A 24,400-nucleotide genomic window follows, 5' to 3' on the forward strand; every position below is an offset into this window, starting at 1 on the left:
CTGTGCGTGTCTGTGGGTGTCTGTGGGTGTGCATCGTAGTAGCGTGTGTGTGTATTTCGAAACTTTTATGACTTGGTTTAATTCTTTCGTTCTAAAACGAATCGGTTGATAAATTCACGATCGATTTGGGTTTTGTCGATGATGTAATGAAACTGATGCGCGACATCCACTCACATCAGTATATATATATATATATATATATATATATACATACATACATACATTAATTTAAATACATTTCTAAATGAACTCGACCAACTTGAGTCCGTACTTTTTGTAAACAAATGCCAATCATGGAAATGGATGGAAATCTACTTTGTTTCATGAGTAAAATGAGCGTTTGATAAGAAATGTATTCAAAATGTGTATTCATTCATTAAATTTGGCGAAACCAAGAACAAAATGTCATTCTGAAAAGAATTTGTACTCACCCTATGGAGCGATGCAGTTTTCCTTCCGACCGCTAAATGTCGCAAGACTCGCAGAAAAGACAAGGGTCGCTCACCACGCACGCACGCACGCACGCACGCACGCAGCGATGGCGCAAAGAGGATTTCCGACTAAATGTCTTTAGTGCATTTTAAGAAGATTAAATGAGATTAGACGATCAAAGGAAATGAAATGAGACATTTGGCCGCTTGTCTTGACAGCACATTCATTTTATTCTCTCTTCAATCTTGCGCCCGGTTGTTGCTGATGCTTTGCGTGGCGTGGCGTGGCGTGGCGCGGCGTCGCGTCGATGCCGTTGCGCTCTCGCGGCTCCGTCTCACAATCAGCTAATAGTCTCGGTGCAGCGACAGCGCCTTTGCGGGAATCCAATGACAACGCCAGCAATTAGTTAATTCCTCTGCCGACGTCAGCGGTCCTCGTAAATTGTCGGAAACGCTCGACTTTCCCAACATAAAGCGCCGAGTTGAGTTTTGAAGGTGATCTGTGTGCCCGTCAGCGTGTCTGTGCGCGTTGTCAAGTTTTGGGGTAATTTGCATTCCCATTCAGGAGTTAATTCATTTCAAAAAATCACTCTTTTTCATCAATGCCTTGAAAAAAAAAGTCTGGCTTTTTTTTTGACATTTATTGAAATGTTTATGTCTACAAACAACAGGAAAAACACGAAATGACCTTTTTAATAAATGAATGCAGGAAAACGGGAAAATAAAGGAATTAAGCATAGACAAACTTGGACATCTTTTAACGAACGACTTCAAGTTCCCTGTTTCAATGTAAATTCGGAATTTACATTGAAATATTTTTTTGCCACTGCCTTTGAATGATGAGCCCAAAAATGAGGCCTTCACGTACGCGCGCGTGCATACACACGTCTGCCTCGAGATGGGTGGGGAGGGGAGGGGTGGGAGGAAGCATGCGGGGGCGGTCTCCAGCAGGGAGCTACCACAATTTCCTGCGGGGGTTGCCTGCGTGAACGCGCGCGCACACACGCGCACCTCCCCACGCTCGCTCGCTCGCTCCTCCTCCTCCTCTGCCTGAGCGCTTCCGGCAGTGGCCATGCATGCCAAGGGGGCTTGCTTTCATCACGCCTGCGCCTGCGGGCGTTTGACGGGAATGGCGTGACGCAGTGGCCTGGCTGGCGCGCACGCAATCACCACGCGCGGGAAACACACGCTTGTCAGGAAGCGGCTCCTCTTTTTTCAAGACAGTTTTTTTTCTCTCGTTATACATTCCCAGAAGGTTCCCGTCTTCCATCTGATCCGATTGCTCATCAATAAGCCATGGATAAAAAAAAATAATCTAATGATGGAAATGATCTATTGTCGGGTCAAAAGGTCAGGCTGGCTACGGAAGTTTGACTTGACTTTGTGTCACCTGCCCGGCTGACGCTTGTTTGCCAGATGGCGCCTGCTCGCGTGAAAGTTTTCAGCACCTCGGGGCAGCTCCGGGGGGCCTCGGAACGCTGTCAGCACGCTCTTAAATTGGGCTGAACTCACCGTTGGCTGCCTTTTTTTTTCCTGATGGAGGGATAAAGCAAAAGGTCTGAGCGAGAGCTGCGTTTTGATGTGGAGCGGCGGCAGCTTGCTTGCTGGCCGGCCGGCCGACTGGCTGGCGGGCAGAGCTGGGCGGCAGAGCCTCTTTGGGACGCTTCAAACAGCAGTCAGATGTGCAGCCAGACTAGCAGAAGGCTTGGCTGAGTGAATGAATAAGAAAAGCAAAAAACAATTCCTGAAAATAACCGCACGGCCTCTGAAAGCCCAACAAAACTCGCCCAAACTTGCTTTTCAGCGGCAAACTCGCTCGCCAAGGAACTGCAATGGGGAACTGAAAGTTGTTGTATTTGCTTTTATACATTTATTTGAGATTGAAGCTTTTGAGTCCAAATAGCTTCCGTACTGTCATATGATACAGCGTTGACTTTTTAGCAGTTAAAATGCAACAAAAATGGTTAAAAGTGCATTTCTATACTGATAAATCAAATGTCTGAGAAAAAAAATTGTGTGGGAGCTTGCAGGATTCAAAGGAGACTTGTCCCAAATGTGGCCCTTTTATTCGAAACAACCTTCTGTCTGATGTCAACTGGACACGGCCCCTTTTTTGGTCACACATTTGTGGCCTAAGTGCCGGTCATCCGTGTGACATTTTGAGATTTACACGAATGTGGTTTTGGTTGAGCGCCACTTTGTCACTGTCATTCCCCATCCCGGCGGACGGACGGCGTCACTTCCTGTCTGCGGCGCTTGATGGAGCAAATCAATTAAAAAAAAAAAAATCACTCGCCACTGATGACTGTTGATTTCCCACAGAAAAAGAACTTGAAATCAAATGCCTGACATTAACCACAATAGATCTAAAAAGTCTACACACCCCTGTTCAAAAACCAAATGTCATTTATTCTGCAAAAACTGAATGGAAAGCATTTTACACACACGCACACACACACACAAAGCAAAATTATCCTTTCAATCATTTCTTATAGCCACCATTCATTGGGCCACAACCCTGGCTTCTAAGAATGCCATTATTTCACCCGCAAAAGCCAAATACATATATTTTGGGGTGCTTGCAGGAAAGGCCAGCGGGCGAGGGGCGGAGGCGATGGGGGTGAGCTGGGGGGGGGGGGGGGTCCCCCCCTCCCCCGCTGCGCGCGTTGCCAGGTCTGTCCGCCGCTCTGCGCGGCGCTCGCCCTGCTTTCGTCAGCTCAGATGCTGAGCGCGCGCACCGCCAACACGACAGCCCCCGCGAGTGCAGAAGAAGAAGAAACAGATTGAAAGGAGGCTTGAGGGGAGAAAAAAGAGAAGGAGCCAGTCAGCCACTCAGCCAACCAACCAGCCAGCCAGCCAGTGAGCTTGTGGTCCGAGGAGCGATGGCGCTGGGCTGGGCTGGGGGCTGCCTCCTCCGCGCACCTTTTGGCGGCAGAGGAGGATGAAGACGAGCGCCTCGACGCTCCTTTTTCCCTCGTTGAGGACCATGTCCTCCTCCGCTCGGTCTCCGGCCAGGATTCTACTTCCTCCCTGCGTTATGGATTATAAATGATCCTGGCCAAGGAGTTTCTACTTGCACGAGGAGGAGGAGCAGAAAGACCAAGAGGTGAGGAGATTTCAGCGCCCGAGCAATCACGCCCAAAAAGCGAGGAGGAGGAAGAAGTGGAGGTGGTGGTGGTGGTGGTGGGGGGGGGGGGGTTGCCGCACCGTCCATCATCAAACATCAACAAATGTCAGCAGGCTTTTGGGGAAGCCCCCCAGCCGGCGTAAGCCGACTGGCGCGGCAACATTGCGGATATTTGCCAAGCACGCCGTCGATCAATTATTAAAAGGCTCCTCATCTTTGGGCAATTTTTTTTTCTTTTTTTTCCCCCTCTTTTTGCACAGAGAAGTGAGAGAATGAAATAAACGAGGGGGTGGTGGCAGATAGGGGTACGCCGACCGACCGACCGACCGACGAACGGACGGACGGGGGGGAAAGCAACTGCAGATGCTGTCGGGATGCAGTAGGCTGCTGAGAGAAGGGGGAGGAGGTGGGGGGAGGACAGCGACGCAGTCTCCCGCACGAGTGGAGATGATCATCTATGCAGCCAGGAGTTGATTTGCCTTGTATATATACATATATATATAGAATTGTTTTTTTTGAAGTAGCTTTGGTCATCTCCCCGACCACCCGCATGGAGGTGTCCCCCCGCCACCGCGTCTGGGGCGAGAGGAGGAGGCCGCTAGTCCTCCGAGCTTCCTTCTAACCTCTGGCCTTGGTTGTCTGCAGAATGGCGCGCTACGGGGACGAGCTCCCCAACAGGTACGGAGGAGGCCAGGGGGGACAGGCAGGCGGCGGCGGCGGCGGCGGCGGGCCGGGAGGAGCCGGCGGCGGGCGAGGGGGCAGCCGCCAAGGGGGGCCCCCCGGGGCGCAACGCATGTACAAGCAGTCCATGGCCCAGAGGGCCCGGACCATGGCACTGTACAACCCCATCCCCGTGCGGCAGAGCTGCCTGACCGTCAACCGCTCGCTCTTCCTCTTCAGCGAGGACAACCTGGTGAGGAAGTACGCCAAGAAGATCACCGAGTGGCCATATCCTTTCAAAATGGACCGCCCTCTCGCGTCTGGAATTTGCTCCCCGTCAAAGTTGTCAGGTTTGGGCCGCTTCTTTCCAAAAGTTTTTCTCGCAATTTATTTATTTTTCGCTCTCAGCGGCAGAGGCACGGCTCGGTTTGGGCCCAAAATGCGTGCTTGATTGGTTTGGGCCCAAAAACGTCTCCATGCCGTGTGCTAGTCTGGCTTCCAAAAAGCGCTCCACCTTTGCAAAAGGCGTAGACCGGTGTTGCCGTATATCACGGGTGTCAAAGTCAAGCCCCGGGGACCAGATACGGCCCGTCACATCATTTGATGTGACGGGCCGCCAAGACTCACTTTGCAGTACTAAATTGACAAATTGTCTTCACCTTTCAAAAATAGCAATATTACGAGCAATTTTCATGAATCTTTTGAAGCTATTTGAACCGTTTGTCTTACAAGGCTCTGATTCCAAAACTAGTAACCTGTATATCAAAGACGTGGACAGTCATAATGGCCCTCCGAGGGGAACTATGACGACAATGCGGCCCGCGACATAAAAATGACTTTGACACCCCTGCCGTAGAACCTCGCTCGAGGAGCGTCCAAAGTCTTTCGAAAGGGCCGGCCGATTGGCCGGCCGGCGCCTAGCGACGTTGAGTGTGGCGCCCGCCGCATGTTCTCAATGGCATGTAGCGTGTGAGCATGATGTTAGCGTGCGCAATGATGCAACCTTTTCAACATGGAGTATTTAGCTTTGACCCGGCAGTGAATTGCGTGTGCGCGCGCGCGGGCGGGCGGGCGCGTGCGTGCCGGCGCTGTTCATAGCCAGCGGCGGAGCTTGAGTGCTGATGTCAGCACTGTGCTGAGAGGGAGGAAATGAGTCCGCTCTCTAATTACTCGTGACCATATAAGGAAGGCCGGCCCCGGTGGAAAAAAAAAAAAAAAAAAGATTTAATTGTCAGGACAGGAGCGGTCGGAACATTCAGTCGTCTGGGAAAAGTACAAAATGTAATTAGTTGTATGTGAAAGTTGATTTGTGACTTGAGGGACTTCCAGATGATGTTGCTTGCCGTTGACAAATAGCGCCATCTTCATGATATCCGCCGCTGCGTCAATGCAACATGGCCGCCTGGCTTGAGCTGGCACGACCCTCCGGTGTATTGCGACGACCACCTCCACGCGGGAACGAAACAAAGATCACGCGCCTTAGCGAACAAGTTATTAAATGCTAAGCTAGATGCTAACGACACGGCTATGCTAAACCACACGAGTTGTGTGCGTGTGCACGATTGTTGGCAGATATCAAAGGAAACATTTGGTGTGTTTGCGCTCCAGTGGGCAATGCATACACAAACACAAAGTGTCATCGTCGGGTGGACCCAGTCCGTCCGTCCGGCCGGCCGTATGCGAGCGAGCGCTCGCTTATGATCCCGTCACGATGTTTCCCGTTACTAATCGGCTCAGTTGCTATGGAAACTACACTCTCGTGCACACGCTGGTGTGTGTGTGTGTGTGTGTGTGTGTGTGTGTGTGACGTGCATTTGTTGAAATGTTGCCTGCTATTTTATGCCAGCGAGCGAGCGAGCATCCCTTTCCAGTCACATCATGCGAGTTTTTTCTCATTCACCCAAATCATATCCTTCCTGTTGGCAATGGCTGACGAGGACACGCCCCTGAAAGAAGCACATCCGTCCTATTTGATCATTCGGAGCAAAAGTCACGTGGGAACAAGTCAGCGGTCGATGGCGTTTTACGCAAAGAATCCCACGAGAGGCTGCGATTGCCCGCCCGTTTGCATCGTCAGCGCTCCGCCACTCAGGCTAACGTGTCACTTGGCCCAGACGCTGGCGAATTGGGGGTTGAGGTCAGCAAGGCTGTCAATCACCACCGCGTCCCGGCGGGCAAAGACGCTGAGGAGGATGAAATCAAGACGACGGGAGGAAGGAGGAGACGGATAAGTGACACTTTAATTAGTTAACGCTCGGCCGCCGGGCTTTCAGCGAGGACTTTTACGGCGCCGTGGGTCTCCGAGCGTCGATACGTCCGCCGCTCGGCCTTACGGACGCTCTTTACCATTGGCTCCGTTCTTTGGCCGGCCGGCGTGCTCTTTTGGGACCCGGCCAGCTCAGAGGTCAACTCTTGGCTCTGGCAAATTCTCAGGTCTGGCTTTGCTCATTATCGTGTGCAACTGTTTTTTCCCCACCGATTAGCACGTTAGCATTTGGTGTGCAAAAGACTAAGCAAACCTTGAGCTTGAAACTACTGGTGAAGTATGTGCTGCACAAAGAGAAAAAAAAACCCAAGAATAATTAGACTCTTAAATCCTTCTGGACTGGGGAGCCGCACGCTTGGCCTAATTATTTTGAGCTCACCTGGGAAGCGTCGGGATGACCAAGGCGGGACCGGCGGAGATTCCCCACCGCCCTCCCGCTCGCCCCCGGCTCATCCCGTGTAACGCGGATTTAACGTTAGCGTGCGGAATGACGGCGCCGATGTCGGCGACCCAGCTCGGCGGAAAATGGATTAAAAATGAAAAGAGGGAGGATGGCAGAGCTTAGAGCGATAAAGGCGTTAGCAACACGCTAAAAGCTTTAATCATTTAAGCTTGTTGGAATTCTGCGTTTGTGCCGAAAACAGATGAGCTCTTTGCGGAAGCTGGAGGCTAACTTTCTTTCTTAAATTGAGAGAGAAGCCAATTTCACTTGGCAACGTTGGTCTGTCATGAGTAGTTGGAACAAACCACGCCCCCAAAGACTCAGGAAGTCAGCCATTTTGGCCATGATGCAAATGTTTCAAAACGTTGGTTGGATTTGCGTGCGAAACGTTCGGACGTAGTTGCATCAGTGACATGAAAATGGCACAAAACAAAAATCCAAACGGTTTTTATGAGAACCCAATCGTCTCGAGACAAATGGTTCTAAAATAGTTTTTGTTTTCCCATCTCAAAGATTTTTCTTTTCACTAGTAGTTCATATGAAGGTGTTGGATGGACTGTTTTCCTGGCATGTGAACCGCGGTGTGCGGACAACTGAAAAAGGCTTGACGGATTCACTGGCTTGATGAGTCACCCACCGCCGCGGCATTGGATGCATGCATGCACGCACGCACGCGTGGCGTGACTAATGTCCAAGGTGCTGATGTCCTCGCTGGCCATCTCTCGCGGACGCTACGGCGGTGGAGGGAGGGAGGGAGGGAGGGCATGAATGAAGAAAGTCACACGCAGTGCCTCGGCTGTGTTACCTCCTGCTTTCAGCAGCTTGTTAGGCCAGCAGAGTGGCTCGTGAATAATAGATGCTAAAGCAAGCTAGCAAGCATGTCACGCACGCACACGCGATTGAAGGAGGGAATGAAAATCAAGACCACCGCAAGCTTCTCATCTGGCCCCGCTTGTTAGCATCTAAAGCTGTCTCATCCTGTCACGTCAAACATCCTCGGGCCGGGCCAAACACGGACTCACACATTTTCCACACATCACAACAAAACCTTTGGATGCTGGTGCGGAAAAGAATTCTCGATCAGGAGTCCGCCGTTTTGCTTTTTACCGTGGTTTGGAGATTGCTTCGGCACCTTTGTCTTGTCCAGTAGCGCTTCCGCCATTTTGGAGCCCCAGAATTTGCCGGACAATGTGAAATGTGCTCAGCACGAGTAGACCGGGGCAGGCAGCAAAATCATCCAAAAGCTAGCTTCCATGTTTCCGTTGATGACTGCAAGGCGAGTGTCCGCCCGCGTAAGCGTTTTTGGCCTTAACCCGAGCGGCACTCCTTTCGAGTGGATGATCCTCACCACCATCATCGCAAACTGCATCGTGCTGGCGCTGGAGCAGCACCTGCCCGACGACGACAAGACGCCGCTGTCCGAGCGACTGGTAAGGCCCGCAAACGGTCGGCCGTTTTGCTAGGCGGCTGCCCTTGACTCGGTTGCCCCCCCCTCACCAGGAGGACACGGAACCCTACTTCATCGCCATCTTCTGCTTCGAGTCGGGCATCAAGATACTGGCGCTGGGCTTTGCGCTGCACAAGGGCTCGTACCTGCGCAACGGCTGGAACGTCATGGACTTTGTGGTGGTGCTCACCGGGTGAGTTGGCTCCATGCCAGGCGCTCGTCGTCATTTGCGTATCCCCACTCCATGCGGTCGTTCTCTTGAACTTCCCAAAAAGCGCACCTGTCCCTATTGGGAAAGCGTCGCCGTGATTTTGCGACCTCTCACTTGGTCAAAGGTCCAAAAAGATTGGAAATTGCAAATCTACTGTCGACTTGAAATGTTTTCTTCAATTTTGGACAGTTTCATCCAAACTGCTTGTATGGTGTTTGAATGCTGCGTAACATCAAAGTGAGCAAAAGAAAAAATCCTATGCAGTGACTCATTTTTCATTCTTTCTCTTGCTTGTGCTTGGAATGGCTCCTTTCGTTGCCTGCCATCTGGATTCTGTTGCGCGAGTGTGTGTCTTTGTTGCCTGATCTAAATATGGTGGCCCAGGAAAGAAGCGGGTAGGATGGTGGAAGGGAACCGTGGCACAGCGTGATGGCCGGGCCGGGCACCTCAAATGAGGACCCAGCGTGTACGCACGTGCACACGCCCGCCCCCTCAGCGCCGTGATCTGAGCGGCGCCACGGGAAGCGTCCACCGGGCCAAAGTGAAATGTCAACTCGGCCAGGGGGACACGGGAGCGGGAGAGGGGCGGGGCTCACGATCGTCGCTTTGGCAACGGCTCCGAAAAGCACTCCTTGGACCGCGTAGAATGATCAAGATGCTAAGCTAAAAGCCAGGGGGGGCACCGCCACCTTTTTGGTTGCGTCGGGAGCCATTTCAAGATACAATCGGGCCCTGGAGCCAGCGCGTAAATAACACCGCGAGGAAGAGGAGGCTGGCTGAGGAAGAGCGCACGGAACAGGATGGAAGGGGGGAGGAGCCAGTGATGGATGGAGAGCATCTGAGGAAGGAGGCCAGGCAAAGATGGGGGAGGGCGCGAGTGCTGCAGTAACCTGCTTTTGCCTGCTCCTCGTGAGCTACAGCCTGACACACACACACACACACACACACACACACACACACACACACACACACACACACACACACACACACACACACACACACTCTCCAAAGGGAGTCACACACTTCCTATGCGTGGCCAATTTATGGACCTTCATGTTTATTCAGAAGAGAATGTTGCAGCCGGCAAGGTTTTTTTTTAGGGTTTGGTGTTTGCTGGGTTTGTGTGGCCCACTTCGAAAAGATTTTGCTGATTGGCAGCGTCTCACATGTTCTAAAGTTGAGGTCGGCCCGTTGGCTCGTGGTTTCCCTCAAGTGGGCAGTCAAACAAAAATGGACATACTTGCGTCCGAGGGGTTGCCGTGGCTACGGTAGCCCGGGACGTGACGTCCGGTAAAATGAGGTCAGGGAGGAGAAGAAAGGACGAGAACCGGGCTGCAAATTGTCCCTTTGCCATCACTTCAATTAGCTTTATTGCTCGCCAGTCGGCTCCTCTTCCCCTCTCCGCTAAAAGCTTGCAGTTTGCGCAAAAGGGCCAGCTTGCCAACGCTTCCTGTTCTGGAGGCTGCGCGCCGTTGCCACCCACAGAATCTCCTCAAAGAATCCTCCCAAATGATCAGCCTGCTTTAATGCCCCAATTAAACCAAAGAGATTTGTTTCAACTTGGATTGGATGGAGCTTTTTCCAGCTTGATTCCCTCTCTATCAAAACCGGATGCCCTGAGGTTCGGTTCAATTTCAGCCACGGCTTCTGGAGACTTATTAGCGTGGCATCACTTTGCCTATCTCGCCTACGTTCACTCTTCACAAGCGACAATAGGGGGCGCTTCGGCCAAGTCCCCATTAGGGAACAGGCTGACGACAGGGAGTGTGTGTGTGTGTGTGTGTGTGTGTGTGTGTTTGCGCTGGGCTGAGCTCAGCAGTAATGGCCGAGTGAGAAAATGAAGAGGACGGAGAATGCGGTCGGGAGCGGCAGAGTGCTTCCGCCCCGTGAAAGCTTTGTGAAGACACGCCCGAGTCTTCCTTCCTTTCAGTCCCGCTCGGCCGGCGGTGCACGAAAGGCGCCATCAAACCGTTGGCAACCCCGTCGTTCATTTTTGAAAAAAGAAATTCACGAGACCTTGGTAGCCATTGTGTCCATGTGCATTGTGGATGTCCGAGACACGTGCTACTCCCGCAACGTTTACACACGGAAGGAAGGAAACAAGGTGATGACACAAGCTCACACTGTGTTGACACGTGGCACTCCCACAGATGACACCTTATCTGATATGCTGTACGTGTGCATGGGAGACACACAACACACTGGAGTTCTGCGTGTAGGCGGAAGAATGGGGCTGGAGCGGGGATGGCCACTGAGGGGGGGAATCAAAGAATCCACGGCTCGGGGACCCCGCTTCCTGTCGTCGTTGCCACGGCGATGGCCAAATTCCATCAATGAGCCCGGACCGCGTTGCCGTGGTAACTGAAGAGCAGGTCGGTAACCGTGGAAACGCGGGGAGAGGACTCGATGGTTGCCGTGGCAACGGAGACACGAAGCGGGGAGAGACCTGGCCCACGGAAGGTAGCCCCCCCCCCCCCCCCCCCCCATGATTATTGTTGATTGTATTCTAGCTTGATTTATTGTTTAGGTTTGAAAATGGTGACAAACATGATTCAATGGCAATCTGGAGAGGCGGCAAATCAGTCCGTGGCGGTGACCCTCATCTTTTTCAACAGCATTTTATCCTCTCTGCGCTCTTACATCGACCTGCGGACGCTGCGAGCCGTGCGAGTGCTGCGGCCGCTCAAACTGGTGTCGGGAATTCCCAGTAAGTCTCGTTTGCGTCGGATGGGAGGCTCCCTCCTGGACGCCTTGTGCCGTGTGTCCTCCAGGCCTGCAGGTGGTGCTCAAGTCCATCATGAAGGCCATGATCCCGCTGCTGCAGATAGGCCTGCTGCTCTTCGTGGCCATCCTGATGTTCGCCATCATCGGCCTGGAGTTCTACATGGGCAAGTTCCACACCACCTGCTACGACGACATCACGGGTGAGCCTCGGTTCGGTCCGGTCCGCTCCGGCCCCTCGGCGAACGCGCGGAGATGCATTTTCTGCATTTTGCGGCCAGGTGAGATCGTGGACAAGGTTCCGTGCGGCTCCAAGTTGCCGTCCAGGCTGTGCCCCAACGGCACCACGTGTCGCGACGGCTGGATCGGGCCCAACTACGGCATCACGCAGTTTGACAACATCCTGTTTGCCGTCCTCACCGTCTTCCAGTGCATCACCATGGAGGGCTGGACCGAGATGCTCTACTACGTGAGTGATACCAAACGGCCGATTCTCCAAATTGCTTCTTGTCGCCACCGCCGCATCATTCATGAAATGGCCACGTGAACGACGTCGCTCACCGGGAAGTCGTTCTTCTTTTCATCCCTTTTGGCCCTTCCTCCGCCCGCTTCTATTTTTAACATCTCACGCTCTGAGGGATGGAGACCGACCTCGGCCCGATTAAAGTTTAATAGCGCTCGGCGCCGCGGAACCGGTACGGGGGAAAAGGACCACCCTGACGATCGGGCCCAAAAAGACAGAATTGGGGCCAAGCGTCCTCGGGTCGATTTGATTGGACCGAAATGGGGTCATTTTGCTGGGACAAGTCGGGTGGAGCGGTTCCCTACTTTTGGCTTCCGTTTGGCCCGCGTGTTGTCTCTCAACGAAGCATGTTTTGCTCAGAGCAACGACGTGGAGGGCAGCGCCTGGAACTGGATGTACTACATCCCGCTCATCATCATCGGCTCTTTCTTCATGCTCAACCTGGTGCTGGGCGTCCTCTCCGGGTAGGCCTCGCCTCTTCCTAGCCGGCCCGACTGGCGGCGCTTAACGTGCGCTCGCTTCCCGCCGAGCCCAGCGAGTTTGCCAAAGAGCGAGAACGCGTGGAGAACCGCAGCGAGTTCCTCAAGCTGCGACGGCAGCAGCAGATCGAGCGCGAGCTCAACGGCTATCTGGAGTGGATCTGCAAAGCGGGTCAGTGGGGCGCCGTGCCAAACGCCACGCCGCCGACCCTCTCTGACCTCTCGCTCGCTCCTTCGCAGAGGAGGTGATCCTGGCCGAGGAGGACGGCGCCGGCAGCTTCGACGGTGACTCGCGCTGGCTCGCTCGCTCGTGGCGTGGCGCCACGTGCGCGAAGGGACCGTGTGAACGAGCGCTCTGCTCTGCTCTGCTCTGCTCTGCTGTGCTGTGCTGTGCTAGGTTCCCGCCGCCGCCCGCCCATGAAGTCCAAGAACAACAAGACGGAGCTGCTCAACGCCGAGGAAGGTGAGACGGGCAGAGAGAAAGGCAGAGGGACAGGCAGGCAGGCAGACAGACAGGCAGACAGACAGACAGCGGCAAGGCCGGCTGCTCCGTCCGGACTAACGGCCGACGGGCCGTGTGGCTCAGGCTTCGCCCGCTCCAGCATCAAGAGCGGCAAAGACGGCTCGGGCTACGGCAAGAAGGAGAAACGTATGCGCTTCTTCATCCGCAAGATGGTCAAGACGCAAGCCTTCTACTGGACCGTCCTGTGCCTGGTGGGCCTCAACACCATGTGCGTGGCGGCCGTGCACTACGACCAGCCCGAGCTGCTCTCCGACTTCCTGTGTGAGTGTCGACGGCCAGCGGCGGGCCTTCCGCCGGCCTTCCGGCGGCCTTCCGGCGGCCTTCTGGCTTCCGCTGGCCTCCGCTGGCCGTCAACAAAATGTTCTTTTCTTTCCGTGCAGTCTATGCAGAGTTTATTTTCCTGGGTTTGTTCATGTCTGAGATGCTGATCAAGATGTACGGGCTTGGCATTCAGCCCTACTTCCACTCCTCCTTCAACTGCTTCGATTGTGTGGTGAGAGCGCGGACACACACGTAACACCCCCCCCCCCAGCTACACACACACACACATTACAAGCACTGCTATTTGCACACAGGTGATCATGGGCAGCATCTTTGAGGTGATTTGGGCCACCATCAAGCCAGGCACCTCTTTCGGGATCAGCGTCTTGCGAGCGCTGAGACTTTTGAGAATCTTCAAGGTCACCAAGTGAGTGGACACCTCACAGCTTGTGCTTTGATTAGGATCTCAAAGTTCAGGATCAAGCAGATATTTGGGTTCTGGTGAGGCTTTGTAAGTTCCGAACTGCTTGTGGTTCCTCGCAGTGGTTTTTGGGTCCCGTCCCGCGATTGTCTCTGCTGGTGAACTCGCTCTGGGTCTCCTTTGTTGCTTTTTGTTCAGGTACTGGGCTCCTCTGCGCAACCTGGTGGTGTCCCTACTCAATTCCATGAAGTCCATCGTCAGCTTGCTCTTCCTCCTCTTTCTCTTCATCGTGGTCTTCGCCCTGCTGGGCATGCAGCTCTTCGGCGGACAGTCGGTGCCCTCGCGTAAACGCGCCGGCGGGCTCGCTTTGACGCGGCCTTTTCCGACCGCCTTGTGCCCTGCTCAGGTTCAACTTTGAAGATGGAACGCCACCCACCAACTTTGACACTTTTGCGGCGGCCATCATGACGGTGTTTCAGGTAAGGAACTCGTTCATTTTCAGCTCTTTGCCGACGAACGAAATCGTCAAGTGAGCTTGTCGGTGAAATTTGAGCATCTTACCAACTGGGAGGGGGCGGAGCCGCGAACCGGCCCAGAAGGCAGAGCCCGCTTTGAGTGACACCTTCTGGGCTGTGTCGTGCAGATCCTGACGGGAGAGGACTGGAACATGGTCATGTACGACGGCATCGAGTCTCAAGGGGGCGTCAACGACAAGGGGATGATCTTCTCCATTTTCTTCATCGTCCTCACCCTCTTCGGCAACTGTATCCGCTCTGTTTTTCGTTTGGGCAAAATTCCGCACAACAAAAAGCGTACCGGCCCCTCGGCTTGAAATGTCTTCGGGGAGTTGCGATCCCTAACTCGCCGCACCTCAGACACGCTGCTCAACGTCTTCTTGGCCATCGCCGTGGACAACCTCGCCAACGCTCAGGAGCTCACCAAGGTCAGCAGTAGCGCTCGGCGAGCGCTCCAAAACGCCCGCCTCAAAACGCTTCTCGTGGCAGGACGAGGAGGAGCAAGAGGAGGCGGCCAATCAGAAGACGGCGCTGCAGAAGGCCAAAGAGGTGGCCGAGGTCAGCCCGCTTTCGGCCGCCAATCTCTCCATCGCCGCGTGAGTAGACGGGTTGCCTCCTCTCGGGCGGGGCTCGCTCGCTCGCTCGCTCGCTCGCTCGCCGCCACTGCCGCCCGACAACTCTCGGATGTTGGGCTCCGGGGTGACGCTTGCGGGCCAACCCGAAACGAGCGCCGGACCGCCCCACCTGGCCTTGGTGGGAGGTCTTTTCCAGCAAAACAAGCTTTCCTTTCCACTCGTTTTGACGCTCACGGCGTACGTACGTTCATCTTGAAAGTTCAGCCCGCAGCCCAACATCCCCGAGCCGTTTTGCGTGCGTCGAGTCTATAAATGTGGATGCGTGTGCGCCGCAGTAAAGAGCAGCAGAAGAATCACGCCAAGCCGGGCGGCAAGTCGGTGTGGGAGCAGCGCACCAGCGAGATCCGCCGGCAGAACCTGATGACCAGCCGAGAGGCGCTGTACAACGAGCTGGAGCAGGACGATTGGAAGGTGGGAGGCGAGGGAGACGAGGTGAGGACGCCATCCCCCAAGCTAGCTAGCTAGCTAGCTAGCTAGTGTCCAAATGCTACATGGGAAGCCAGTGCTGCATTCTTAGTAACTCATTTGGTGCCATTGACGGTTATAGACGTCAAAGATCGGGTCATCAGTCAATGAGATCGAGTTGGACGCAGCCCAAGGTGGGCGAGATGAGCTTTCTCATCCCATCTGGCACTTCTCTCCCAGGTGTCATTTGCGCGGAAAGGCCGTGGAGACATGAAAACCCACTTGGACCGCCCCCTGGTGGTCAACCCGCAGGACAACCGCAACAACAACACCAATAAGACTCCTCCAGGCCAGCTGCCCCTGGACCAGGAATACCGACAGCAGGACCTTGACCGCACCCACCGCGCCGCCTCCCACCACCACCACCACCACCATCGTCACCACCACCACCGTCACCACCACCATCACCACCAGAGGTTGCCGGAACCGCCCGACCGGGAGCAACTGGCGGCGGGGGACGACGTGGGCCCAGAAGCCGCCAACCCGGAGGGGCAGCGGCCGGAGGAGAGACACGGCGGACACAGGGGCCACCGGGGGCACCGGCGCAGGAACCGCGAGGCTTGCGGCGAGGGCAACGACGAGCAACGCAGAGCCCGGCGTCACTGCAAGGGCGAGCCCGGCAAGAGGCGCGGGTCCAAGGGAGCCCAGGCGGACGGAGAAGACGGCGAGGCCCGCAAGGCCAGGCGCCATCGTCACGGCAATCAGGAAAGAAGCGGAGGACATCGCTCCAGAAAGTCAGTGGACGGACCTTTGCTGTTTTCGGATGACTTTTTTTGATGCGCCGGATCGGCGACGCTTGAAAGCCATTGGCCGGTGTGATTGCTTGCATGCGGGCTGACGCTCACGCCGTCGTCGCCTCCCCCTCCTTTTCTGGGTTCCGCCAGGGAGCAGCAGGGCGCCGGTCCCAGCCTGTCCACCACGCGGCCCATCCGGCAAGACGAGGAGGACCTGGACAACTTGCGCAACAACAGCAAGCTGGCCGGTCGGCCGCAGCACGTCAACAAGCTGCTGAAGCGCTGCGACGCCGCCGACACCCACGCCCTCCTGCGCAGCATGGACAGCCTGATCCTCAGCAGCATGGCCAAGCCGGACTACACCGGCGTGGACGTGCCGCCCGTCTACCCTTACCCGTCGACCAACGCCGTCCTGCAAGGTCAGTATGGTTTTTTTGCTGTGCGCGCAAACCACAGAACGCTCCCCAACGCCCTCCCCCCCCCCAGTCAACAAGAACGCCAACACGGAGCCGAAGAAGAACGAGGAGAAGAAGGACAACAGTGACGAGGACGACGACGAGGACGGCCCTAAGCCCATGCCGCCTTTCAGCTCTTGCTTCATCTTGTCCACCACCAACCCGTGAGTGAGCGGCCAAAATGTCTTGTGGGCGGGGCCTGGCGCTTGTTGACCTTTGGTGGCCTCTGCAGCTTCAGGAGGTGCTGCCACTACATCCTCACCCTCAAATACTTTGAGTTCAGCATCCTGTCCGTCATCGCCATGAGTAGCATCGCGCTGGCGGCCGAGGACCCGGTGTCGCCGGACTCGCCGCAAAACAACGTAAGCGTCGGCGCCGCGAGTCCGCTCGCCCATTTCGCCGTCTAACTGGTGCCTGTCCTTCACGCCGTCCTCAGGTGCTGCGCTACTTTGACTACGTCTTCACCGGCGTGTTCACTTTTGAAATGCTCATCAAGGTACAACGATGGCAAGCATGAGCGATTGCCTTGTCATGACCAGCGGACGTGCTGTGTGCGCTCCAGATGGTGGTTCTGGGCCTGTTCCTCCATCAAGGTTCCTACTTCCGCGACTTGTGGAACATTCTGGACTTTATAGTGGTTAGTGGTGCTCTGGTGGCCTTCGCCTTCACGTAAGTCATTTCCTTCCCCCTCCTCTTTCCTCCGCCGTCACGTTCACCGCACGCACGCACACACACACCCTGCCCTCAAATGTCCGCCCAAGGTTGATGCTTTGGTGAAGCAGATCACAACACTGATCCACTTCCTCCTCCAAATGCGTGCTCTCGCTCTCACTCTTTCTCTGTGTCTCTCTCTTTCTGCTGTCACCTTCAGTTATCATTTTGTGTAGACCACACAGACTTCTGCCAAGGCTTGAGTTGACCAAATCAAATGTTAATTGCGGTTAAATTGACAAGCTATGTTTTTTTTAGTGTGGAAAAAAATCAAAAATCATATTTTGGCTATTTCCACTCCAGTCCTGCAGGTGGTGGTAATGGGCATCACTCTGCATTTTAAAACTAGCAAAGACCTCAAGGGAGAGGTCACAAACTTGTGTACTTTTCTTGTCATAAAAACAAGTGATGTGTCGTACAAACCAGGACGTTAAGGGAAAACAATGGATTGAATGATATTTCATCATTTTGTTGTAGTTCGCAAATGAAACACAAACATGCCTTGGCAGAGGTGCTTTGCGTTTGGCCATCAAGACCTTCGTAGCCTTAAGCCTCTTGATTTCCTTCACGACTCACTCTCCAAAGTGTCAAACGCCGCTATGCTGACTCCTATTAGCGTAGCAATAAGCTATGCTTTCAGAAATGCCACTTTTGAATGAGAATGGGAGGATTTGGAGCGCACGAGTTAGTGGAAGCCCCAAATCAGACTCTTTAATGATGCGTTTTAAATTCAAAACAAAACAGTCCACTCCTGTTTTGACTGTGCTAAGCAGCAGCTCACGCAGCTAGCCGGGCGTTCTCTTATTAGCGTAGTAATAAGCTATCCTTTCAGAAATACCACTTTTTTGGAGCACAGGAGTTCCGAGAAATTGTATTCTTTAACGATGATGACTCCTTCAATTTCAGTGCGCTGAGAAGGACTCACTGAAATGGTTTTGTGGGAGAGAAAAAAACTGGAAACTGGGTCAAGAATGTATTCTTTGAATGACAGCCAGCTGGCCACCTTTTACCTTAACTTTGTCGAGGAGCAAAGATATACACACACATGCGCACCCACCCTCCCCTTGCCTGTGGTAAAATAAGAAAAGCAAGCGAGTATCACGAAGCGCGTTTGTCATGGCAAATATAAAACAAACAGGAAGCGGCAAATGGAAAAGCGGCCATCTGGCATGGCCAAGTGCTTTCCATTGGGCGCCAAGCGCTGGCGTGAAAAACAATTGACGAGAGCTCTTGTGTGTGGCTCCGGCGCTCGCTCTTTCAACCTTTTCTCGTCTTGTGTGCCGTTTTGTGTCCTCCTCCAACCCCTAACCGCCATCGCAGGAGCAGCACCCGGTAAAGTTTTCCTCCTCCTCGTCTTCCTGCAGAACGGGAACACTGTGGCTTCTCGCTCTTTCTTTCTGTGTTCTTCTGCTTGCCGAAAAGCAGCATTTGGGCCCTCGACGTGCTGGAGAGAAAACCTTTTTTTTTTTTTTTGGCTAGATGCTTGAAATTGACCAAAGCTCAGTGTCGGGACTGACAGCGACTCCGTCATCAGTTTGTTGGCATCCGGAGCCCCTGAACGGAGGGAGCCTCCGCCTGCCGTCCGGCTGGCTTTGCGTCCGCGTTGGCGACGTCACGCCATGCCACACGCGGGTGCGTGTGGCATGGCGTGACCGCAGAGCTCCCGGGGCCCGCCTCCGTCCTCGCGGCTGGCTGGCGGACGCCCGCCGTGCGTTGGCTCACAGAAGAACTTTTGGGAATCTTGCAAAAGAAAGAAAGAGGTTTGGCCTGGCACTCTGCCGGGAGATGCCTGTGGACATGGGCTGGCTGATGACGATGATTTCCATGAAACGCGTGCCGTTTCATGTTTGACTTTGACTTGCTCTGTCTGCGCTACGAGAGTTGTTTTTGGTTTGAGAGTGGTAACATTGCTGTTGTTCCCCGGCTGGCCCGTAGAGGGAGCAGTAAGGGCAAAGACATCAGCACCATCAAGTCGCTGCGAGTGCTACGGGTTCTGCGTCCTCTCAAGACCATCAAAAGACTCCCCAAGCTCAAGGTAATGCTCTCAATACACACATTCAAGCAAAAATAACGTTGTCTCTCGCTGGTCTCCGCAGGCCGTGTTTGACTGCGTGGTGAACTCTCTGAAGAACGTCCTGAACATCCTGATCGTCTACATGCTCTTCATGTTCATCTTCGCCGTGGTGGCCGTGCAGCTGTTCAAGGGCCGCTTCTTCTATTGCACCGACGTGTCCAAAGAGTTTGAGCGCGACTGCAGGTGGCAGCCAGCCGAGCCGAGCCGAGCCGCGACTCTCCGCCGCCGCTCGCCGTCTCACGCTCGCGTTGCTGCGCTGTCCCCGCGCAGGGGCGAGTTCCTCATGTACGACAGGGACGAGGTCCGAGCTCAGAAGCGGGAGTGGAAGAAGTACAATTTTCACTACGACAACGTGGCCTGGGCCCTGCTCACGCTCTTCACCGTCTCCACCGGAGAAGGCTGGCCGCAGTGAGTGCAAGGCGATTGTTTATTTTGCCAAGAGCTTTCTTTGGGACTCGCCGTCTGGCTCTTTTGCGCAGGGTGTTGAAGGCCTCTGTGGACTCCACCTTTGAGAACCAGGGCCCCAGCCCAGGTTACCGCATGGAGATGTCCATCTTTTACGTGGTCTACTTTGTGGTCTTCCCATTCTTCTTCGTCAACATCTTTGTGGCGCTCATCATCATCACCTTCCAAGAGCAGGGCGATAAGATGATGGAGGACTACAGCTTAGAGAAGAACGAGGTGAGGACAAGGACGCGGAATCGGCGCGGCGCGGCGCGGTGAGCTTCACGCTTGTTCTTCCCTCCAGAGGGCCTGCATCGATTTCGCCATCAACGCCAAGCCCCTGACTCGCCACATGCCCAAGAACAAGCTCAGCTTCCAGTACCGCATGTGGCAGTTTGTGGTGTCCACCCCTTTCGAGTACAGCATCATGGCGCTCATCGCGCTCAACACCATCGTCCTCATGATGAAGGTCGCCCGCCGCCGCCGCCGCCGCAGTGGAAAAAATCCAGAGTTAAAATACAAAATCGAAAGAATTCGAAATCGAAAACAAACGCCTAGCCTAGCCTAGCCTAGCCTAGCCTAGCCTAGCCTAGCCTAGCCTAGCCAGCAGTCCACTAGCTTCATGCTTACGTTAAAAAGTACCCATGTTGCAACCCTCGAGGCAACAAAGAGCAATGTCGATCGACAATATAAACGCTACTCGCAGTCCTATATTATTTATCCTCTGTGAAGAAGGACTGTAATGATTTGCTGGGAGCAGTTGACAAAACCGCTTTTCATCAATTCAATTATTGTGTGTTTTGATCAAGTCCATTGCAACGAATCAGCAGCATTTCACTTCTTTTCTTCAAACTGCTGCATCCAATTAAGACCACTTTGTGGCGCTAGGCTAGGCTAATCTGCTCAACTAATCTGCTACCCCGCGCGTACAGTTTGACGGCGCCTCAGAAACGTACGACGACGTCCTGCAGAACCTCAACATCGTCTTCACCACTTTCTTCTTCTTGGAGTCCATCCTGAAGCTCATCGCTTTCGGCCCTCTGGTAGACACACACGAGCGCGCGCGCACACACACACTCGCATCTCGGCTCTCATCACTGATTCATGAGGCAGGTTTATTTTGGTAGACAGATCTGGAGCGCGTTCACCATGTCCCCGAAAAACCCCGACATGCGCACGCCAACTGACATCCCCTGTTCCTTGCCTTGTTTCCATGGCGACGGCAGTCTTTGGACGACTACTAACGTCCCCCTTTGTCCGAAACAGAATTTCTTCAGAGACGCCTGGAACATTTTTGACTTTGTCTCCGTGCTCGGAAGCATCACGGACATTCTGGTGACCAAATTAGGGGTAAGTGGGCGAAAACAGTTGGAAGGTGTGCCTTTGCTGTGTCGTTGTTTGCGTAAGTGAATGGTTGTCCGTCAAGCCTCATAATTATGGACTATGCCGTTTGGAGTCCCACCCTCAAATAAAACGTATACGTTTCATCAAATATGGTGAGAAAAACATCATTTTGTCTTCTTTATGTATTTCTCTTTCCCATCTATGAAAAGTCTCTTAACTTCAATGTAAACAAATCGATACAAAGCTATGCTAGCTAACTAGTAAATATAGTCAAAGTCAGCTTTATTGTCAAAATCTGGTTTTCACAGTATTAGGAATAACGTCTCGTAATACGACTTCAAATAAAGTCGGAGAATAAAAGTCGCCAAAGTGCTACTTTGACATGATATTGCAGCGGCGCTAGCGAGACTAGTGCAGATGACCATTAGCGCTAACACTAGCACTACGGACAACTTGATTCGGCTAAAGCTAAGCTAAAAACCGAGTTCTCGTCGGCCATTCCAAAGAGGGCCCTGCTAACGTGTTGTCTTGTTGCCATGGTGACGTTTTTCAGCCTTAAGAATGACTCGCTGTTCTTCTTCTTCTCCTCCTTCATGTCTTTCTTAAACTTCTCTGATCAAACAATTTTACCCCCTCCCCCGAAAAATGCACTATGAAACCCTTCATCGTGTTGTCCTTCATCTGTGTTGCTGGCGATGAGGATGATGATGATGATGATGTCACGTGTTGTAATGTGCCCATGCCTCAATCGCCTCACGCAACAAATAAATATATATCTATCTATCAATCTGTATAAATATATATTTCCCCCCGACTTCCTTCCCATTCATCCCTCGACATCATCGCACATGTAGACTCTGGTTGGTTTGTAATTTATCTCTCAAAGCTTCCTCTGCATCTTCATTGGTGGTGCCCTGCCCTGCCCTGCCCTGCCCTGCCCTGCCCTGCCCTGCCCTGCCCTCTCCCCGACCCCTCCCCGACCCCACCCGTTAACCCTCTGCATGCGCTGCCTGGAGAAAACTGCACGAGATGATAAATGAAGAGAATCGGAATTCGAGCTTCAAAGAAAATATTACGAGAAACTCTTCAAGTTTGTTTCATCCGACACCACAGAAGGCTTTGTCGTTTTGCGAGGGGAAAAAAAAAAAAGCCCTACTATTACTTTGCTTAGCATGGCCAGCATGTTTTATGGAACGTTTTGATCCAAATTCCTGCATGCGGCTGTGGCGTTCGCCGGCATCTCGAGATGTTCCTTCCTCCATCTTGTGTGGCCTGCTTGTCCCTCCGAGATCAGTGCATTTGGTCCCCCCCCCCCAAAAAATAATTCAAATCTCCTGTACCAGATTGGATGATAACCTTTCTTTTGTTTGGCGCCTTTTGTTCCTCTCTGTCTTCTCTAACCCTCCCTCCCGTCCTCTGTGGCTGTCCCCAACCCCCCCCCCACCGCGTCCTCTTTCTTTTTTTTTTAAGCCCATCAGGTGAGTTTTCACGCTGACTGGCCTCCTTCTTCTCGTAGAACAATTTCATCAACTTGAGCGTTCTGCGCCTGTTCCGGGCGGCTCGCCTCATCAAGCTGCTGCGCCAAGGCGAGACCATCCGCATCCTGCTGTGGACCTTCGTGCAGTCCTTCAAGGTAAGCGAGCCGGCGATGGCGAGCCTTCGTCCACCGGTGACCGACGCGTGCGGACCTGGACTTTGCAGGCTTTGCCCTACGTGTGCCTCCTCATCGCCATGCTCTTCTTCATCTACGCCATCATCGGCATGCAGGTGAGCCCGTAAAGCGCCGAGCCAATGCTAACCGACGGCCGCTGATGAAAACTTGTACGTGTAGTTGTTTGGCAACCTGGCCCTGGAGGAGGAGGGCGAAAGCGCCATCGACCATCACAACAACTTCAGGACCTTCGTCATGGCCCTCATGCTGCTCTTCAGGTGGCCTTTGCGGCGCCAACTGCGCGCGTGCCGGCTCGCTCGGCTTTGCGACTGCTAATCGGTTGGCCGTGCAGGAGCGCCACGGGCGAGGCCTGGCACGAAATCATGCTGTCGTGTCTGGGAGGCAAAGAGTGCGACCCGGCCTCGGGCAACACGGAGCCCGAATGCGGCAGCACCTTCGCTTACACCTACTTTGTCTCCTTCATCTTCCTCTGCTCCTTCCTGGTGAGCGCCACACGCAACATCCAAAATTGGTTGTAAATCCAAGGAAGCCTTTCCCCAAAATTAGCCACATAGGGGGGAGGGAGAATAATGGCGTGCGGTAGATGACGCTCATGAGCCGCGATGTGTGCAGATGCTCAATCTCTTTGTGGCTGTCATCATGGACAACTTTGAGTACCTGACCAGAGACTCGTCCATCCTGGGGCCGCACCACCTGGACGAGTACGTAAGGATTTGGGCCGAGTACGACCCCGCCGCCTGGTGAGTCGAGCCGTTGACACAAAACAAAACAAATTAAGATGCTAAGATAACCGAGCGTAAAGGTCTGTGTCGAGAAAAAGTAGCTTATGTCGGAGTGTAAACAAATGTTGCAGCCGGAAGAATGTAGTGAGCTCGTCGTGTCTGCTTAGTTTGCTAGCATCTGAATTGAAATGCGCCAAAACGTTAGCATAACATGATATGCTAAATATGTTGCTGCAAATAAGTGTTTGAACGTCATTATTGTGACATGTTGATGTATGTGAAGTAGCAGCCGATTTTTGCCGATTTGAAAGGGGCCCTTCCTGGTCATAAATGACCAAGCAGACAGGCCTGGTGAGCAGCCGAAAGGACTCTTTTGGAGTTGATTTTTACAAATCTCCTGCTCCTTATTGCTGATTTTTGTCAAGGTCTTAAATGATCTCTCTGAATACTGTCATGAAAACAAGTCAAGAAGTGCTCGTGCCTTAAATCCTCTGCGTTAGTATCATTTTTGAAAACATCAAGAATGAGAGGATTGCAGGTAAGTCAGAAGGTAGCCTTTAGCATTAGCCGCGTTCAGGCAAGAATGAGCTTTTCCTTGGTCCCCGGTCAGCGCTGCGGGATCTCTTCTTGTTCCATGTTAATGTTGAGACCTGAAATGAATGTCGTCCCCCCCCCTCCTCCCTCGCCCCCCCCCCTTCTTTGGGTGGTTTGTGAGGAAGGCATTGATCTTCCACGCTCCCCGTTTGGAGCTGTGAATGAATGCTCTTTCTTTCCTCTTCTTGTGATGTGCACCTAACCTCCCTCCCTTGTATCTTTCTTGCAGCGGGCGCATACATTATAAGGATATGTACAGTTTATTGCGAGTTATCTCCCCTCCCCTGGGCCTTGGCAAGAAATGCCCACATAGGGTGGCCTGCAAGGTTTGGACTGCACCCCCTCCCCCTATGAAAGCAACTTCTTAAGAAACGCAACCTGCTCGCTCGCCTTTTTTGTTTTCAACAGACTGGAATGAATGATGGGTTTTCTTTTCACTCACTTGTTTTCATCTCGCCATCTATTTGTGTTTTTTCAGGGGTGGGGGACTGCGTGGGGGGTCACTCGTTGACACACACAAGCA

The 24,400-nt window shown here is 53.4% G+C and overlaps 1 protein-coding gene across 1 annotated transcript in view; it reads left to right on the forward strand.

Annotated features, from left to right (window-relative positions):
• The window catches only part of cacna1ab (calcium channel, voltage-dependent, P/Q type, alpha 1A subunit, b), a 40,332-nt gene that overhangs the window by 97 nt on the left and 15,835 nt on the right, over positions 1 to 24,400 (forward strand). The window contains exons 2-40 of the mRNA XM_085911259.1: positions 4,204 to 4,506; positions 8,251 to 8,356; positions 8,427 to 8,566; positions 11,200 to 11,291; positions 11,356 to 11,508; positions 11,587 to 11,774; positions 12,189 to 12,292; positions 12,364 to 12,479; positions 12,548 to 12,592; positions 12,705 to 12,770; positions 12,894 to 13,091; positions 13,211 to 13,323; positions 13,406 to 13,518; positions 13,711 to 13,842; positions 13,919 to 13,991; positions 14,156 to 14,276; positions 14,388 to 14,455; positions 14,517 to 14,623; positions 14,938 to 15,094; positions 15,308 to 15,861; positions 15,967 to 16,280; positions 16,348 to 16,480; positions 16,549 to 16,678; positions 16,753 to 16,812; positions 16,879 to 16,985; positions 18,348 to 18,359; positions 18,963 to 19,062; positions 19,124 to 19,284; positions 19,372 to 19,509; positions 19,581 to 19,782; positions 19,850 to 20,014; positions 20,478 to 20,588; positions 20,812 to 20,895; positions 22,406 to 22,522; positions 22,591 to 22,656; positions 22,721 to 22,818; positions 22,893 to 23,043; positions 23,174 to 23,301; positions 24,107 to 24,203. Of these exons, the coding sequence (XP_085767385.1) occupies positions 4,205 to 4,506; positions 8,251 to 8,356; positions 8,427 to 8,566; positions 11,200 to 11,291; positions 11,356 to 11,508; positions 11,587 to 11,774; positions 12,189 to 12,292; positions 12,364 to 12,479; positions 12,548 to 12,592; positions 12,705 to 12,770; positions 12,894 to 13,091; positions 13,211 to 13,323; positions 13,406 to 13,518; positions 13,711 to 13,842; positions 13,919 to 13,991; positions 14,156 to 14,276; positions 14,388 to 14,455; positions 14,517 to 14,623; positions 14,938 to 15,094; positions 15,308 to 15,861; positions 15,967 to 16,280; positions 16,348 to 16,480; positions 16,549 to 16,678; positions 16,753 to 16,812; positions 16,879 to 16,985; positions 18,348 to 18,359; positions 18,963 to 19,062; positions 19,124 to 19,284; positions 19,372 to 19,509; positions 19,581 to 19,782; positions 19,850 to 20,014; positions 20,478 to 20,588; positions 20,812 to 20,895; positions 22,406 to 22,522; positions 22,591 to 22,656; positions 22,721 to 22,818; positions 22,893 to 23,043; positions 23,174 to 23,301; positions 24,107 to 24,203 (5,322 nt within the window). The 5' untranslated portion in view covers position 4,204. The remainder of the gene's footprint in view (positions 1 to 4,203; positions 4,507 to 8,250; positions 8,357 to 8,426; positions 8,567 to 11,199; positions 11,292 to 11,355; positions 11,509 to 11,586; positions 11,775 to 12,188; positions 12,293 to 12,363; positions 12,480 to 12,547; positions 12,593 to 12,704; positions 12,771 to 12,893; positions 13,092 to 13,210; positions 13,324 to 13,405; positions 13,519 to 13,710; positions 13,843 to 13,918; positions 13,992 to 14,155; positions 14,277 to 14,387; positions 14,456 to 14,516; positions 14,624 to 14,937; positions 15,095 to 15,307; positions 15,862 to 15,966; positions 16,281 to 16,347; positions 16,481 to 16,548; positions 16,679 to 16,752; positions 16,813 to 16,878; positions 16,986 to 18,347; positions 18,360 to 18,962; positions 19,063 to 19,123; positions 19,285 to 19,371; positions 19,510 to 19,580; positions 19,783 to 19,849; positions 20,015 to 20,477; positions 20,589 to 20,811; positions 20,896 to 22,405; positions 22,523 to 22,590; positions 22,657 to 22,720; positions 22,819 to 22,892; positions 23,044 to 23,173; positions 23,302 to 24,106; positions 24,204 to 24,400) is intronic.

This window comes from Syngnathus leptorhynchus, chromosome 5 (assembly GCF_054491065.1).
Source record: "Syngnathus leptorhynchus isolate UIUO chromosome 5, UIUO_Slep, whole genome shotgun sequence".
NCBI lineage: Eukaryota > Metazoa > Chordata > Actinopteri > Syngnathiformes > Syngnathidae > Syngnathus > Syngnathus leptorhynchus.